The sequence below is a fragment of the Staurois parvus genome, unplaced genomic scaffold (genome assembly GCF_062004578.1).
Source record: "Staurois parvus isolate SC_StPar_1 unplaced genomic scaffold, SC_StPar_1.0 ptg000657l, whole genome shotgun sequence".
NCBI classification, from domain to species: domain Eukaryota; kingdom Metazoa; phylum Chordata; class Amphibia; order Anura; family Ranidae; genus Staurois; species Staurois parvus.
Window position 1 is genome coordinate 3827710 of NW_028318453.1, and position 19664 is coordinate 3847373.

The following is a 19664-nucleotide window of genomic DNA, read 5'->3' on the forward strand; positions in this document are numbered from 1 at the left end:
CTCTTATGTATAATAGAATTCAACACCCGTGCATAGGTGATACAGTGTGTGTACAAAACTCCGCCACTCACATAAAATGCACGCTCACCGCCAACGTGTGCTGCTCATGAGATGTGCAGCAGAAAATGCATCAGGACAAATTGGAGCGCTGGCATCAATCTTCTCTTCCACCAACATTAACTGCTTTAGCTCCGCCCCATAGCAGAAATACTGCTACAGAGCGGCAGCTGTGTGTATATATACTGTATATATAAGTGATTTTGCATTTCCAGGTACTGCGCCGCCATTCGCGGCTGTCAATCACCAGGTCCCGGCCAGTGATTACTCGCCAGCGACCGGTGATTGCCGAGGATCTCCGACGGGGAGGAGAACTGTTAGTAAACAAAACCGTTCTCCCTGTCAGCTCCGGCACACTGCTTTGCATGGCTGTGCACAGTCCTTGTACCCACAAAATATGCTAAAAGTGAGAAATATTATTTTGTAGAAATATATAAACCTTAAAGTTGTCCCCTTTTTAGTGTAGTGATATTACCTTTTAATCTTACTGAAAGATCTGTTATTTTTCCACTTCCTTACCAGGTCAGAGTGTCCAGCAAAAGTTTTGTTAACAGGAGGTTGGACAAGCTCACAGGGCTGATTACGGTCAGGTTTTTTTTTTTCATGTGGCTTAAACTAGCCATGTGCAAAACAAAAAATTTGTTTTGTTTAGTTTCATTTTGAAATCTAACAAATTTCATGTAGTTGGATTCGGTAAATCCATTCAATTCATTTTCATGATTCGTATTCGAATTCAATTTGAATTTTGACCAAATTAGAGAAGTCGTTCATATTCGAAATTTGTTCAACCGAATTAGAAAGAAAATTAAAAAATTACGTGGAGCTGGGGACCAGTTCTTAAAGCGGAAGTTCCCCTTTTGGGTGGTGATCCGTTTTAAATTTTCGAATGTTTGTTCGATTTTGTTTTCACTTTTGATTTTGTTTTCAAATCCAAATTTGAATTTGTTTTCTAATTTGTTTTCAAATCGAATTTTCAAGCCGAATTTCATTTAGTTATTTCAGATTCATTTAAATTAGTTATTTTTGTAATTCATTATTCGAATACATTCAAATGTCGATTCGGGACAAAACAAACCGCACATGTCTAGCTTAAACCATTGTTCCAAAAGTAAAAAACTGGAACTGCTTAAAACATGTTATCTGTAGCTAGGTTTTTGTTTGTTTTTCTATGAAAAGATTAGTTCAGTCATTTCCTTGAGACTTAAGCCTAGTACACACGATCAGAAAATCAGATGTAAAATACCGCTTTCAAAGCGATTGTATGATAATTGGATCGTTAGTATACAACTTTCATCCCAAATTATTTGAAGGGACATGCAGAAAAATTTTTCTCGTACCATACCAGATCATACGATTTTTTGTTTAAGCAGTACAGTTTTCGTCTGAAAATACAATATAGTACATTATATCACTTCCAATTTTTTATTCTGTCGTTTGAGAATTTTTGTAACTTTAGTAACATTTTAATTTTCAATATGGAGACTAGCATGCAAAAAAAAAAAAAGACAATAATTTGTCCGATATTCTTATTGTGTGTGTTTGATTTATTATTATTTTTCTGTGACCATCACTTGTTTATTATTGCTGTGTGTCTTTTAGCTGTCTCCTTCTGTCTAAACTGAGCTTTTTGTCTCACTGTACTTGTGTATATCCCTCCCCCCTGCCTCTCTCTGGTAATCATTCCACTGTATCCTGTCTTCCTAAATACATCTTTCCATGAGGCTTACAACGTTAACGGTTTTCTACCTATGATTATCCTCCATTAAATGGAACATGTGAATGGCTTTCCTCATCTGACTTCCTCAACATGTGAGTTTATTAATGGAGTTAAACTGTCTGACCCGATGCAAAAGAAAGATTCAACACCACGTTGTATAGCTGTATATATCGCTGAAGATAAAGTTTATCGTCCTGTAGTTGAGTCAGAACAGTGTGTATGGGCCTTTACTTATTCTTACTGAGAGAGCAATGTCCCATTCAAATGTACAGAATATTAATGTACACAGAGGCAGCCATGCACTACATTTTTACAGTTTTTACAGCTTGAGATGTAGACAACTCAGGAGGCCATTGCAGACAGAAGGGTTAAGTAAACACCAATGGAGAAAGAGGGGTTTTCAGACTAGGATTGTTTCTGTATACTTAAAAATACATGTGCATCTATGACTATTTTGTCTGTGCGGGGTGACAATGCTGCTGTGTAATTTCAGTTCATAATAAAAAGCCTTGTCATCCTAGTAAAGGAAATGGTAAAATAACAGACCTACAATACTAAAATTGTTACAGAGCATAATGTATTGTGCACTGTACTGTTAAATTATTATTTTATAGTGATCCCTATATATATAATTGTATGATTTTAGCATGTACACCCAGTGATTACGATGTTTCTGGTATGTACACCCAGTGATTACGGAGCATTACTAAAGGAGGGAGAGAACTGTATGTAAATAATACAGTTCTCTCCCCTGTCAGCCCCTGCACACTGCTTTGCAAGCAGTGTGCTTGCAGTGTAAAGCACTAACACAGCCCACAGTTAACCCTTTGATCACCCCACATGTTAACCTCTTAGTGTCAGTGCTTTTTATTGTTATTTATTTCAGGTACTTGTAAAGCGCCATCAATTTACGCAGCACTTTACATATATATTGTACCTTCACATCAGTCCCTAACCCTCAATGGGTGTACAATCTAAGGTGTCTAACTCACATTTATACATACACATACTAGGACCAATTTAGATAGGATCCAAGTAACCTACCAGCATGTCTTTGGAGTGTGGAAGGAAACCGGATTACCTATAGGAAACCCATGCAGGCACAGGGAGAACATGCAAACTCCAGGCAGGTGGTGTTGTGGTTGGGATTCAAACCAATGACCCAAGTACTGCCAGGCAGGAGTGCTATCCATTTAGCCACTGTGCTGCCCTAATTAGCACTGATCACTGTATTGGTGTCACTGGGGATGTCATTGACACCAAGACAGTTCCCCTCGGTGTCAGAATGCAGTCCTGGTATAAGTCGCTGATCGCCGCCATTACGAGTAAAAATTATGAAAAAAAAAATCCCAGTATACTGCATATACCGCCATTTGTACTGAACGCATAACTTTCACGTAAACCAATTAATTTACACATATTGGGATTTTTTTTTAGCAAAGACATGTAGAAGAATACATTTTGGCCTAAATTGATTTTTTTTTATTTTTCTACTGGACATGTTTAATATCCAAAAGTCCAAAATACTGCTTTTTTCTTAAAATAGTTGGGTTTTTTTATAGCACAAAAAATAAACGCACAGGCGATTAAATACCACCAAAAGAAAGCTCTATTCGTGGGGAAAAAAAAGGACAAATTTCATTTGGATGCAGCGTTGGATGACCGCGCAATTGTCAGTTGAAGTAACGCAGCGCTGTAACGCAAAAAAATGGCCTGGTCAGGACGGGGGGCAAATCCTCTGGAGGGCAAATGGTTAAATTAAGTTTCATTCTAAATAAATATAAAAGTGAAGAAATAAAACATTATAACATAATAAGATGGCAAAGAGAGACAGAGACAGAGCTACTGGAATGCCTTTGCTTTGCTGAGGGGCTGATCCACCACCAGGATGCAGTCAATGCTGTGCTGAGGACCTGAGTCACTTCAGGCAACCCAGAGTGATCATACATCTGACCAGAGAGACCACTGCTACTGTGTTGCTGGGTCTAGTGAGAGGGCCTGGTGGCCATGACCTGTCTCCCCTACAGAGAGAGTCCTTAGACACCTGCAGTGGGACATGCTGTATCAAATTAATGATGCACAGATACTGGTTTATTTCTTTCAACAATATGTTGTAAATGCTGGTAAATTATGTCTTTTAGGAATATTACCAGTGAGCACTTTGTTGTTCGTGTCAAGCTGTTATCATGGGCACATTGCTGTATACTGTTGGCAATGAATAGAAATGACAGTATTGATTTTGTTTCCAACTGTTTGCTTAAAATTTTGTTTTGTTCTGCTGTGAGAGGTTTGTAATGCATAGTAACTCTATATTATTATTATTATACAGGATATAGCGCCAACAAACTGCGCTTTACAATATAACAGGAGACAATACAGCAACAATACAGTTCAATACAAGAGGGATAGGAGGGCCCTGCTCCTTGGAGCTTACAATTTAAGAGGGAGGGGCAAGTGGTACAAAAGATAGTAACTGTGGGGTATGGACTAGTAGGAAGAGTAGAATAATCCTTTATTAGCTGAGGGCAGGATAGGCTTCCCTGAAGAGATAGGTTTTCAGAGATCGCCTAAAAGTGAGCAGAGTAGGCTATAGTCTGATAAATTGGGGTAGAGAGTTCCAGAGGATGGGGGAAGCTCTGGAGAAGTCCTGGAGATGAGCATGGGAGGAGGAGACAAGGGAGCGAGAGAGCAGAAGGTCGTGCGAGAAGCGGAGATTTATGCTTGTGATTCATCACTTAGTAAGTGTTGTCAACTGTTTTGTTTGGTGAATCCATATGTTGTATATTTGCTGTATTCATCATTCATTTAAAAATACAAACATCGTGGAAAATGCTAATTGTTGGTTTCCTCAAATCTAAAGGCATTCACATTGTTGAAAACTCCCCAACTTCTACCACAGTTGGGATTGTCAGTTTTTAACTCCTACATATCACACTGTAAAATTATATAGTTGCTGGTAAGTATTTTACTTGTTTAGCATAGTGGTTGAACTGTTGAAGAGTTTCCTCCTAGCTGAGATAAGTAATGGAAAATCTGTTGCTCCACTGAGTATAGTTTCACATCTCTGTGTTTTGTGCGGGTGTGCCCGCACAGGCACAGTAGCCCATTCATTTGAAAAGTGGGGAAAAAAGTCCTTTTCCCAAAAAGCATCTCCAGGGCAATCATACAAAACAGGGTGGTGCTGCAGCACCATGTGGTTTTTTTGCACCCGAAAATGCACTGCGTGTGGGGTTGCCATAAAAATTAATGGGTCCCCTGCATGTCTTGCTTTGGCTATGGGTACCTGTGGGTGCTGTAAGACGTTTGATTCACACGTGTTCTCACACCCGCATGTGTGTGAACTGAAGCTGAAGTATTGAAGCTGAAGTCTTGAAATATTGTATTGACTCCAAATAGCAAATATTCAGTTTGTTTGATGTTAGTGAATTTTTGAAAGAGAAATTCACCCATTTTTTATTTTATTAAAGATCAGCAGCTACAATTACAGTAGCTGGTGACTTTAAAAAATGAGGTACATACCAGTCTATAGGCAGGTGTAGTATGACCTCCCTACACAGGTGACACTGTTGCAGCCACCCTGCAGTGGGAGTGGAGGACAGCAGGAATGCACATTCCTCTTAGGCCTCGGTACATGTCATCAGGTGGGCTTCTCTCCGATTGGAAGCTGCCACCCAGATGGCTCCAGTGGATATCTTTAGTAAAGGCAGTGCTTATTAAAAGCACTGGCTCACTGCAGTTGACACGCATTTTGCATGTGACTAGGTCAGGGACAGGAACCCTTTTGATAGGGAGAGTGTGCCTAGCATAGGGAGACGTTCCAGATGGGGATTGTGGCTAGAGCTACTGAGGAGAACCTTTCTGCTACTAGTGTTTAGCCTCACATTGCTAAACAGCCTCCCCTGCGGAAGGTGCTGCTGGTCTCTGTGCATCTCTCTCTGCAAGTACTGTTTTACCTTCAGTGAGTGTTGCTGCCAGTCTGAGATGCTGAATAGACCCTATTACTGTATATTGGAACATGTTTGACTATACCATTTCTACAAATCCAACCACTGTGTGTGCTGGTCCTTCCTTCTAGGGAGCCTACTAACCGGGCCCCTGCAGGCTACAAGTCCATGGTGTCTAGCACTGTCTTCCCACTTCTACCTGCTGCAGGTCCCTGATGCCACCAATTTGGATTTGGGAGCCAGCTGTGACTTCTTGATGAATCTCCGCCAGCTGTCCACAACACATGGGCAATATCCAGTAGTGAGACTGGTCCTGCAGCCTCCTGAGACAGGTAATGTGTCCCAGAAGGCTGCGGATGAGGGGGAAGGTGGGGTGAGCAATGCCATTCTCATCTAGGTGAGAAATGAGGAAGTGGGAGCAGAGACCTGTCAAAAAGTGTACCTGCTCTTCATCAAAAATAAAATGGTGTTAGGAGCAAGGGTGGGAGCAGGGTTTTTTTTGCCTTAGAGAATAGGTGCAGGAACTCCCTCCTCCTTAGTCACTTCTTGTCTCTACCCCCACCCACCTGCAAGCACAGTCCCTTGATTCCACCCTCTACCCATCTCCCAGTAGTGCTCCTTATAGAGAATACAGAGTCAAGTATCATTTTGTGGCACTAAGTAACTTGTATGGAATTTGTTAATGATAACAATAAAAGAGACAAACCCCCAGTAATAGTAGATTTCCCCAGCAACAATGGACCCCCACAACAAAATACCACCCCAGCAATTATAGACCCCAGCAGCAACAACAGATTCCCCAAATGACATAAACACTCATGTGGTGCAGCTCTAAAACAACATCTATACAATCAAAAAAATATATTTGAAACAAGATAAAATAGTGTAGAGATCCTACAGGGACCTACCATAAAGTGCCATATAGTGAAACAATCAACTTGGTCCTAAAATTGGACCTGTAGATGGCCTCTCAGCATCCACTTCCTGTAGATGGCCTCTCAGCATCCACTTCCTGTAGACCACTTCCCAGAAGCCTTCACTTCCTTGTTGCCTCACAGAAGAGGGTGTGTTCACCACTCTGGATTCTTAGGGAAAGTTATCTGAAGACTATCTGAGGCCCCATATGGAGCTACATATGACTACATGTGAGTAAGTTGGTGGTTTTAAGGTCACCTACCTACCCACTCACCCACCCAGGGAAAGGGGATACCTTTATGCTGTTTGTGGAGCCAGTGAGGGAAGAGCCCTTATTTGGAAGTTGGATAGCAAGGATATCTTAACCACAAAGGATCCAGGTGTGATCCAAAAGACGCATTGGCCCATTTGGTCGTATGAAGGAGGTGAGGGGGCATTTTAGCCATTGAAGGATCTGTTTTGTGCACACACCACATGGCACCATTTGCATGACCAATGAATAGCGAAGCACCTTAGCTGTGGAAATGTTTGCACTTTATTGGATGTTTATTTATATGATTGTTTTTTCACCAAAATAATTTTTCATTTACATTTTTCATTTATATTTATTGATTTGTTTGATTCACATGTGAATATTGTATGTGCTGTCTATTTTCAAGCACTTGTCACTTTGATATTTGATTTATGATTTATACACCGTTTATACACTTGGTGTATGATTATTATCCCGTTTCCTGGGATTGGGAAGTTTTGTTGTTTTATCTCACCATCTGTAGGGTCCAATTTTAGGACCAAGTTGATTGTTTCACTATATACACTATAGGGCACTTTATGGTAGGTCCCTGTAGGATATCTACACTATTTTATCTTGTTTAAAATATATTTTTTTGATTGTATAGATGTTGTTTTAGCGCTGTACCACATGAGTGTTTATGTCATTTGGTTTATACACCTATAGGATTAAGGTGCTAGGAGCTTTAACACTGTTTACAGGTCCATATACTAAGCGCAGGAGGAACATTGATTTAATTTTGTTAACAGATCCCCCAGCAGCCAGCAACAGTAGACCCATCCCTCAACAGTAGATCCCTTCCAGCAACAATCCCCCCCCCAGCAACAATAGACTGCCACACATAAATAGATCCCCCAGCAGCCAGCAGAACAGACCTTCCAGCACACCCCAGCACCCCTTGCCATTACATACATTCCATGCTGGAGGTGCCGGAACTGCAGTGAGGATGAACAGTACTTTCATTACTGAGTAAAAGTCCACTTCATGAACAATGCAAAGGACCACTTGTTAGTTCACTAAATGCAGAACGCAGCACCCCATAGGGGAAATCCCAGCACAAGAGAGAATCGGTTTTTGACTCCTAGATCACCACTAGCCACCTGGCAGGACCCTACACGGATAGCAATTTTCACATGGTGGGGCTAATGGGGTATAAATCCTCCTGCCACTTTTCATTCTGAAAATGATCCAGAAAGTTGTCCTTTGAATCTCCTAATCAGTTCAAGCATTTCTCCCAAACTTCTATACCGAGTGCACTGGCCAAACCACTTGTGCAAACTGGTTCCCTTATCACTAGATGGTTTATCATTTACAGTAGATTCGAATCACTCACAGAAAATATTATGAACTGCTGAGTGAACCTAGCATCAGATGGATACATATTCATCTTTGATGAAATCCATCAACATTCAAAACAATGTTTATACTTACCTGATATGACTGCAATAAAGAAAATTCTATACTAATTTTCAGACTGTTTTACGGTTTCTTTCTTTGCTTACTTTTTGAAAGTCCTAGGAACTTGGTAAAATTATGTCACCCCTTGGCAGGTCTGCCCTTTCTCCTAATATTGTTTTTCAAATGGAAGGATAGTGGCTAAGTGTATAGCATTTGCCTTGCAAATTTCTGAATTTTATTTCAAAGGATATGATGTTCATAAAGTGGTCTGTGCAAGTTTTCATCGTGTTGCGTGGGTTTCCTCTAGGTGCTGTGGTTTCCTCCCAAAATAGCACAAAAAAACTGGCAGGTTAATTGGAAATTGCCCAAAATTAGCCCTACAATGTACTTCTTTGTTCTCTGTAAAGCATACATCCATTGGTGGTTCATTGTTCTCTGTAAAGTGCACAATAATGTGTCGGTGCTATATAAATGTGTAAAATAAACAACAATAAATAGAAATAAATATTTTGTGATCTAGATTGGCACACACAAAGTTATTCTTATACTGCAGTTATTATTAGACTGTATAATTTAACAACTTGCCATGAAAAGAGGAGAAAAGAGATAATTATAGGATAGCAAAGGGACTGACAAAGCAGAACAAATCTGTGCCACACATATAAATTTAACCTCATTACATTTAGTGGATCTGTGAGGGTACATATTATACACTGTTGCTACAGAGAATATAAAGGAAAGATATATTGGTACTGTTGTATCAATATAAAAAATCCAGATAATTATATATACACACTCACCGACCACTTTATTAGGTACACCTGGTCAATTGCATGGTAACACAAATTGCTAATCAGCCAATCACATGGCAGCAACTCAATACATTTAGGAATGTAGAGGTGGTGAAGACAACTTGCTGAAGTTCAAACCGAGCATCAGAATGGGGAAAAAAGGGGATTTAAGAGACTTTGAATGTGGCATGATTGTTGGTGCCAGATAGGCTGGTCTGAGTGTTTCAAAAACTGCTGATCTGCTGGTATTCTCATACACAACCATCTGTAGGATTTCCAAAGAATGGTCCAAAAAAAGAGAAAATATCCATACAGTTGTGTTGATGTTGACGTCACTTCCCTTCATATACTTTTGGGAATATTGGTATTAGCATATTCATATTCACACTTTTTACACTTTTTGGGGGAAAGTGTATCTTTATGCTATTTATAGCCTTATTGTATTGAAATATTTAAGGGATGCTGTAAAACATGGGAGTGCATGTGATCAGCACAGGGCCAATCAGCAGTGCCCAGACAGAGGTCAGGGGTTCTGCAACCTACTAGAGAAAACTCCTCCTACAAGCTTTAGCTAGTGCTGGGCTGGACACAGATAGAAGCCACAAGACTGCTCTAACTTTTGATGAGAAAAGGTATTTATCAGTTTATATTTACTAAAATAATTGCATTTCCATGTTGTGTGTACTGTGACCAGATATAGTGAATGCAGGGTCCGGGGAGACCAGATATAGTGAATGCAGGGTCCTGGGTCTAATAGCACTTTAATGCTGAAGAATCTGATGGAAGCTGCAGAGCTGAAATGAACTGAAAAAGACAGGACCTGCCAGAGATATTTGTATCATAGCTCTTGTATTGCAGGGAACTTTATTCTTGATTGATTGATCTGGAAGAACTGTCGGGGTCACTTTCATTTACACTATTTACTGTATGTGGTGGGGTTGATTTACTAAAGGAAGAAAGAACTAGAGCATGTTCACTTTGCAAAGTGAATGAAGTAAAGCTGTACTGACTTCAATCATTCAGACATGTTAAAGCAAAAATTAATTTGTTTTAATTGTCTTGGTGTACCACTGTGTATTTCTATGAAAAATGAATTTTTCCTTTCACTTCACCCAATTCACTAGGCTTTATATAACTAGCACAATCACCTTTCAAACAACAGAGGCAATGCTAGCAGGGAGTTGTTACTTTGACCACCCACAGTTGTATGCCTTCCCTCTATAGTGATGGAAACCCAAAAATGGCTTGCTACTCTTTTCACGCAAAACCTTTTTATTTTAACTTTGACTAGAATGGAGAGGGTTTCAAACAGGTTTTTATTGTTGTCTGTGCACCTCCTCTAATTGTTCTCTTTACCATTATCATTAAATGTGAAAGTGAATGAAAATCCCAAATTTTGGGTTATCACCAGAACAAGATCAGAGAAGAAACCTTCCAAAATGGACATCAGCTCTGCTAACTCTGGTGACAACCAATAATTCCCTCTCTTTGTAGGGATTTCCTCTTACTTCCTGTTTATCTATGGAACAGGAAGTGAAGTCTCCCAAATCAGACACAGATGGCAATAAACAGAAAGAGATTATAACTCTCCCTTCCTCTATCCAAACTGAACAAAAAAAGTTTGGTCTTTAGATCTAATTTAAGTCAGTTCAAATGAAGTTTCCCAAAAATTCAAGGCATCTAAAATGCAAGTTAACGCGGCACATGTTAAAGTAGATATAAATCATAAATGGATGACTTTTAGTTTGCTAAATTACTGTGTATCATAAACATTTGTATGTTTCCTTATTAACGGACTACGCCAATGGGCAAAAATATAAAATAAAAAGCAAAATGTAAAAATCAAAATTAAAAAAATGGGGGGGGGAGCCCCCATGGAAACCAAGAATAAAGCAATGTAAAAATGTATTTAGACAAGCACTCCTCAGAGTATGAATAATATCACATCTATAAGCAGACCATATCCCCTCACTATAATCTCACTGTGCCAAAAAGAAACTTACGAAATAATATCTTCTAACAAGTGAAAAACAAAATGAAAAACAAAAATCTTCAATATTATCACATTCGTGTCATATATCCGTGATCACTATTATATGTGAATAACAATGTGTCTATACAATATTATCAATCCTTTTTTAAAACGTCCATACATAAACATGGGTGGCACAGTGGCTTAGTGGTTAGCACTTCCGCCTGGCAGTACTAGAGTCATTGGTTCAAATCCCAAACACAGCACCACCGACCTGGAGTTTGCATGTTCTCCCTGTGCCTGTGTGGGTTTCCTCCAGGTACCCCAGCTTCCTTCCACACTCCAAAGACATGCAGGTAGGTTAATTGAATCCTGTATAAATTGTCCCTAGTATGTGTATGTATGAATGGGAGTTAGGGACCTTAGATTGTACACCCCTTGAGGGTTAGGGACTGATGTGAATGTACAATATTTATGCTGCAGAAATTGACAGCGCTATGTAAGTACCTGTAATAAATAAATGCACAAAATATCTTCTTTTCGGTTTTGTTATCTTCATAAATATTCGTGCTTCTTATCAAAACACCACCACTCTGTGACAAATCCACCACCAGCCAAATTAAATGAACTCACCAGAGCTCAATGCTAGTAATGTTATAAACCAGCTAATGAGCAGTGATTCTGGGAGCAACGATCTGCAGGAATGCCGACAGCTTGTCAACCTCTATGGAGGAATCCTCATACATATATATACCATATAAAAGGCAGAGAAGAGGAAGCTTCATAGCGTAAAACCATCAAAAAAACTTTTATTCCATCAAAAGAGCATCTCTGGTGAGATAATAACACCAGAGATTGTTGACAATCCTTGGTGGATCAAATTGGATTGCTTTATAGTGTGGGGGGGGGGTGTTTGCTTTCCTCTGGATCAACTGTGGGTATAGGGTTTTCTATATGTTTATTCATTTTTTCTTTTGGTTGAACTAGATAGACTTTTGTCTTTTTTAACCTAACTACTGTATGTAAGTATGTAACCAATTTAACTTCAGTTCACTGCTGTCAGATAAAGAAAAAGATAAAAATCTGACTCCCAGGTTTTATCGCATTTCATATTCCCCATAAATCCTATACATTTGTCTAGGGGCATGCAGTAGCTTTAGTGTGAAATTAATTTTGTATTTTCACTCTCTTTTAGGTGATGAAAGTTTGAAGGAAAACTACGTACAGGACAGTAAAATGGGCTTTGTCATTAATGCAATATATGCAATGGCCCATGGTCTACATAACATGCATTCTGTCCTGTGTCCAGGATATGTTGGACTATGTGATGCAATGAAACCTATTGATGGAAGTAAACTTCTTGAATTCTTAATAAAAAGTAGATTTGCAGGTATCTCCGGTGAAGATGTATTTTTTGATGAAAAAGGAGATGCCCCTGGAAGGTATGTTTTGAGTGTGTAAAATTATGTACATGTTGATCTCCAGTTTTGTTTTTTATACAAAACACTGCAAAATCAGTCCTCTATAGATGAACTATGTATACGTATACTTTGCAAATATTTTTTGGAAAGCTTTTGCAGATCTCTACAAACTTCTGTTTTGAAGACACCAATGTAGGCTTTGGTAGCATTTTTTAAAACTGACTGCCAAACTACTTTGACCATCTAATTAGTCTAAATGTTGTAATAGTTCCCCCAGCTTTCCATTTAAATGTGCAAGAGTTTTAAAAAGTGTCACTCCAAAAATTAAACTTTAATTGCAGGGATGTCAGTAATTTTAAAAACAATTTCTGTGCGGACTTCTAGACCACTGAAAAAAGAATGAGGAATGACATGAACATTCTGCTGTGTTTTATAATAATGTTGCCATGCAAAGAAAAGAGTCTAAAAGTACAAACGTTTTAGAAGAAGATGGATGCTAGTAGGTTGAAAGCAAACATTTATTTTTAATGACATTAAATATTTTAATATTTTTATTTTGATAAAATTAAAATAAAGTTTTCCTTTAACTTTATTTTGTACTTATGTTCAAACAATCACTTGAAAGTAAGGTTTAGTGACAAGGGACACATTTAAATAACTGGAACATTCAATGGGGACATAGCAATTGTGAAAAAATCTGAAAATAGGACAGAGAGTGAGTGAAGAGATTTTTTTTTTTAATTCTCAGTTCTTTCCTATTGGGAGGCCATCTATTTTGCATTTTAATGGGGAACAGCCTTTCCATGAAAATAACTGAATGCATGGGAGGAATGGAGCTCAGTAGCTCAAGCTCAAATTCAAATACAAAAGAAGTCACCCTCTCTCTTTTCTCCCCTCTTTGCCCTCTCTGTTCAAACTGGCTTTTCAGGGTTAATTAGAAAAAGTGAGTCCAAAGGCACTTTCTTTGTAAAGCTTTGTAAAATCTGTCTGTGGTGGAATACATTAAACTCATACCATTATGAAGGGACTTTACAGCTCTTGCTAAATAGTGTATAGTATTTGTTGCCTAATTTGAATATAACACTAAAATGAAAAAATGCCAACTGTAAAATGAGCCTTTCAGTAACTTTTCAGGTCTGCATAAATACCCAAGATATTACAAACTATGGAAACAGTGAATTAAACAAAAAACGTATCTCATCATTAAAATGCAGTCAAGTGATTTTGTCTAGACGGAGATGATTTGAAAAGTCTCCTCTGCCTAGTGATTTACAGTTATTAAATTATTAAATAATACATAGTAAATATTTCAAGTATTACATATAATGACATTATTAAATGGTTAGTACTTAACATACATAAAAATATCTGTTACTAAATCTACTACAGCAAGAGAAAATGTTAAATACTATGGAAAAGCTAAAATGTTAGCATGTTTACAAGCTATCCATGATTTGCATTTATTTGCATTTGCAGTTCTGTTTATGTCTCTGTGAGCTCATTGATAAACATATGGGGATGAGAAAGTAATGTACAGAATGATAACAGGGCGGATGAGAGGAACCTTCAATGAAACAATCATTTCTTTCCAACTTTAGATATGATATCATGAATCTTCAATCCATTGAGCCAAGTCGATACGATTATGTTCTTGTAGGAACTTGGCATGAAGGAAATTTAACTATTTATGATGAAAAGATGCAGATGAATAAAAGTGAAATGGTTCGATCAGTGTGCAGTGATCCTTGTTCGAAAGGACAAATAAAGGTAGGTTTATTCTATATCTTAGAAAAATAGGCAAAAGTAGGAGTTGTACAAACATTTAAATTAAAAGAGAATGTTTGTCCTATATTCAAACACAGACACTTTTAGGCAGCTTGCACATGGGGTGTCTATCTTCTGTGCATGCAGTCCCAGTATTTTAGTGTATCCAGGAGGTATTGGTGTAGCCTCCAGCCCCATTGCCTCCAGCCTGTCAAAGTCTATAACAGGCTGAAATATGCTGACGCAGGGTGTGACTGAACGTTGCACTCAGTGGTATGGACCTTTAGGGCCCTATGCAAGCAAGGACACCTTACTTGTGACTTGAGAGCTGCAGTAGTACTGTCGAAGCAGACCTTACACTAATAGGGTCTTTTTATTTGCCTTGCCCTCCCCATGCCAAGATGCTTCAATAAATAAAAAAAAGCACCTGTAGGGAGAAAAGCTCATAAATATACTTACTATACCCCATGTTCTAAATGAGGAGTCTAGGTGAGGGTGATGTCATGCTCCTTGAGATCCTGGGGAATGCTAGCCGAAATCCTATGAGAAGATGCTCCTGTATCATTTTGCAAGATTTAAGCCTGGTACACATGGGCTGAATATTGGCCAGTATCGGCTGGTTCAACAAAAACCGCCCAACATTCGGCCCATGTGTACAGCAGCCTGTCTGACAGAAGCCGGTCTAAGGACTGGCTTTTATCTAATGGGCATGCTGGAAAATCAGCATTGCAGCCAATGGCTGTGAACGCTGATCAGGAAGTTCTGGATGAGGGGTAGTCCCCCTGTCAGAACGCAAAGCTGAGCGGGGGAGATCGCCGCACTATCACTTAGTACGGCGACCTCTCAGTTTTTTTTGTTTAGCCCACTGGGTTGAATGAAAAAAACTCTGTGTGTGTATCCTGCATTAGGCTACTCAGTATTCCCTGGTATCTTTATAGAAGGAGCATGGCGTCTCCCCCAGCATTAAGAAAGCATTACCGTAAGGTATGTACTGTATATTTACTAAATTTTGCATGGGGTTAGGCCAAAATAAATAAGCAGGCTTTGCTTGTGGAAGGCCCACCTTTAAGAACAGAAAAGAAGCTGCATAACTCCTGAATTTTAAATAGTTTGTCATGGCACACATAATGTATATAATAATATAAACAAGATGTTTGTGTTTTATTGCTGCCATGATTGGCACCTGTGCCCAGTCTATGGACACTAAACTATTTATATATTCTTATCAAGAAGTAAAAAAGCTTTAACGTAAGCCCCACTCACCTCTTTAGCTGCTTGTACAGTGCAGTTATTAAAATGGAATTAAAAGAACATGCTGACTAGTGATGGGCCAAAAACCCCCCGGTCTGGTTCGCAGTCGAACATTCGAACAGAATGTTCGACCGCGATCTTCGAACATGAACAATTTACTGAGCTGTATCTTACCGCATCTGAGTATGTGGTAAGATACTGCTCAGTTACTAAAATACCACAAGTTATTGTTTCAGCTGTCAGCCAAAAAAAATGGCGTAGGAGTCCCCCCCCCCAAATCCAAACAAGACCCTCCTCCTGAACCATGCCAGGCCACATGCCCTCAACATAGGGGGTGCTTTGGAGCAAAGCACCCCCCCCCCCAAAGCACCTTGTCCACATGTTGATGAGGGCAAGGGTCTCTTCCCCACAACCCTGGACTATGGTTATGGGGGTCTGCGGGTGGGGGGCTTATCAGAATCTAGAAGCCACCTTTAACAAGGGGGCCCCCAGATCCCGCCCCCCCCCCATGTGAATGAGTATGCGGTATATGGTACAGCTACCCATTCACAAAAAAAAGTGTAGTGTAAAACAGACAGGAGACAGTCTTTGACAAGTTCTTTATTAAAAAAAAATGAAAAAAAATCCCCTGAAGTAAATCCAATGTCAATCACGATGCCCGTTGCCGCAGCTACCCGAAAAAAAAATAAAAACCAGCTCTGCTTGCGACACTGGCTCCCTCCGTCTGACAGCTGCGCCGCGATGACAGTTCTTAAACACTGTCATGACCACAGGTCAGGTGCAATGCTTTTGGCCAATCACAGCACAGGATGACATCACAAGGGGGTGGGGTGGGATGGACCCCAGCCACTTGTGATGTCATCCTGTGCTGTGATTGGCAAAAGGATTGCACCTGACCTGTGGTCATGTGCATTGCTTTGACCAATCACAATGCACTGTCAGGGCACAGTGCATTGTGGGGCGTGGCAGGCAAATAGCTGACAGGTATGCTGACACTAATGCTGACAGGTAGGGTTTTTATGACCCTATTGGTCTCTTCTAATATAAACCCTTCTCACTGCCACATGCGCGGATGTGACATCATCATGGCCCAGCCAATCAAGCAGCCAAACAAACCAAAAACCAGGGAAAGACAGAAGCGCTCATGACAGCAGAGAGCAATGACACAGCAGTGCTGGAGGGGATCATTTGACGGGTAATATAATTCTGCCATAATATGCGGTGCACACCAGTGCATCATGGTATGAGGCTCCTGGGGGCCATTTTTTTACTTTTTGCAGGTGGATGTTTAATTTCCCTTTTAATTCTAAAAGATCCTCAAAGATCAGAACAAAAACTAAAAAGTCAGGTTTCAGTCAGTTTCTAAGAGTTATTTCTAGTTAGTTCATTAGAAGGCTAGCGGGCGCTAGAAAGTAAAAGGGAAACACAATGTGATGTCAGTGCCTCTTTTGTGAACTTTCCACAATACCTATAGCTATAAAAGTGAACAAGGACTTGTTTTAACATGCTTTTACTGCTCTTTTGAAATATGTAAATAGTTTAGTGTGCATAGCCTGGGCACAGGTTCATCTAAACCAGGGGTCTCCAAATGTTCTAAACAAAGGGCCAGTTTGTTGTCCTTCAGACTTTAGGGGAGGGAGGGGCAGACTGTGGAGTAGAAAATGTCACATCATCTGTGGGAGTAAACAATGCTCCATCTCTGGTGTCAGTGAGAGGAATTGTGCCCCATTGCTGGTGTCATTCTGAGGAATTGTTCCCCATCACTGCTATAATTGGGAGGAATTGTGCCACATCATGGGTATCACTGGGAGGAATTGTGTCCCATCAATTTTGTCATTGGGCCTCATTGTTGGTGTCATTGAAAGGAACTGTGTCCCATCAATACGCCCCTTGAGGTTTAGGGACTGATGTGAACGTACAAAATATATGTAAAGCGCTGCGTAAATTGACGGCAATATATAAGTACCTGAAATAAATAAAATAAATAAATGGTGTCATTGGTCCCTGTCATTGGTGTCATTGAGAGGAACTGTGCCCCATTGGTGGTGTCAGAGGGCGAAATAGTGCCCCAAGGGCCATTTAAAAGCAGGCAAAGGGCCAAATCCAGTCCCCAGGTCACTGTTTGGAGACCGCTGATCTAAACCAAAGTGCCTTACTACTAAAGCTCTCCCCTAGCATTACAAAACTGATAGCGGGTCTGATTCTTACTTATTTTATCTAAGGGCCTGCTCATGCCAGATGCATTGGGCTTCACTGGGAAGCCTTTCACAGCTCATTCCCAACACATAGAGAGGGCGATTTTCCTTCTTCTCAATAAGGTCAGTTCGCAGCACTGGACTGCAGCAGTGTGCACAGAAACAAATTACGCCATGTAGTGCTTTTTTCACCACACTGTATTGCAACTCAGTAAACTGCATCGCAATGGTGCTGTAGCGAATAGAACTGAATAAAATGTCACAATGTGATATTTTGGTCAAATTTAAAAAGGTTACAATGCCAGGTGCTGTTTTCAGCCGATGCTGGTTTGAACAGGCCCTAAAACAGAAAAATTTTTTTGGCTTTAACTAACCACTTCTTTCTTTCTTTCTTTATTTCTTTCTTTCTTCTATTCAGTTATTGTAGAATTAGTCATAAAGCAACAAGGAGAAAAATATTTTTTTAACCAGCTTGGCTATGGAATTATGTCATAGTGGTTGCTTGTGATTCCAGCGAAAGCTTAGACGGAAGTGAGAACAGTCTTTATCTGGGTGTGAAAACATTATAATATGTTAAGCCAAAGGCATTGTAGTCATTTTAGCTATGTGATTCATTGAACACTTAGGCATACAACAGGACAACTTAGCTCTACAAACACAGTTGGACTGTTTGCTAAATGTTATGCTTCTTTCTGCTGTTGGCTTATCGGTCTGATGGTTGCAAGCATTAACACGCATAACACGCACGCATTACTTCGCTAGCTAACTTTTCTATATAAGCATTGCCAGCAAGTCCTCCTACTCAGTTCCCAGGTAATCTGTGTAATTGAATAAGGAATAAATAGTGATTAGTAGTCAACTGAAGGGCGGTGTTTACTACAAACACTTAAATTAACCAATTTCCCCTTGAAAAAATATAATTTTCTGAGCATCTTTAGATAAGATTCTAAATTACCTCTCAAATATATTGTTTATATTAACTAGTCCATTATATACCCTCCACAATGACCAGTGGTGTTCAACTTAAAGAATAAGTTCACCTTTTTTAGACAAAAATAATAAATGCACATTTTTTTGCAGGTAAAAAAATGTACATTTATTATTTTTGTCTACAGGAGCCTGGAAAAGCATTGCACCAGCGATCAGTAGATCGCTGATGCCATGTGGGTCTCCCGCAGATCTGTCGGTATATCTGCTTGCTGTACGGGATGTACGAGCAAGCAGATATTCTTACCGGAAGCTTCAATGAACTACCACGGTGCTTCACAGTGCCGTGGTAGTTGATTGAAAACTACAAGCCCACAGCAGCTAAGGCTCCACACGGCCGCGCTGGTTTCAAATTTGACTGATAGTACAGAGAGACTTCTCCCCATACTATCCATCGGAGGGGGGGTGGCGTATGCAGCTATGAGAACATGTTGCATGTTCCACCCTAAAAACGGGTGGAACATGGAACATGTTCCCAAAGGTGAACTTATTCTTTAAGGCTTCATTTACACCTATGCAGTTTGCTTTCTGTCAGTTTTGCAGTGCTTTTCGCAGTTTGTTTTGCACTTTTCTACACTTGTTTTTTATGCATTTTTACTGCGTTTTGCATTTTGTTCAGCTTTTTTTTTTTTTAAAGTGGAATTTTTTTGGGCAGAATAAAAATATAAAATGTGGCAAAAACACGGCAAAGACACACTACCATACATTTCAGCAGATTTTCTATTGAACTCTATTGTAGCAAAAACTCTGCTTTTTTCTTTTAAAAAAGTTCCTGACCCTTTCCAAAAATGCAGCTCAAAAAGCATTGATGTGAACATGTTCCATAGAAACCATGTTAAATGGACTTTAGTGCATTTCTGCAAAATGCACTAAAAAATGCATTGGTGTGAATGGAGCCTAAAAGGGCCCTTAAAAGGACATCTAAATCAACCTTTTTTTTTACAGTTTATAATTCAATAT

General features: G+C 39.6%; 1 protein-coding gene across 1 annotated transcript in view; it reads left to right on the plus strand.

Annotated features, from left to right (window-relative positions):
* LOC149448785 (metabotropic glutamate receptor 1-like) overlaps positions 1–19664 on the plus strand; it is a 134889-nt gene that overhangs the window by 65912 nt on the left and 49313 nt on the right. The window contains exons 3-4 of the mRNA XM_089694294.1: positions 12282–12528; positions 14106–14274. Coding sequence (XP_089550420.1) covers positions 12282–12528; positions 14106–14274 — 416 coding nt within the window. The remainder of the gene's footprint in view (positions 1–12281; positions 12529–14105; positions 14275–19664) is intronic.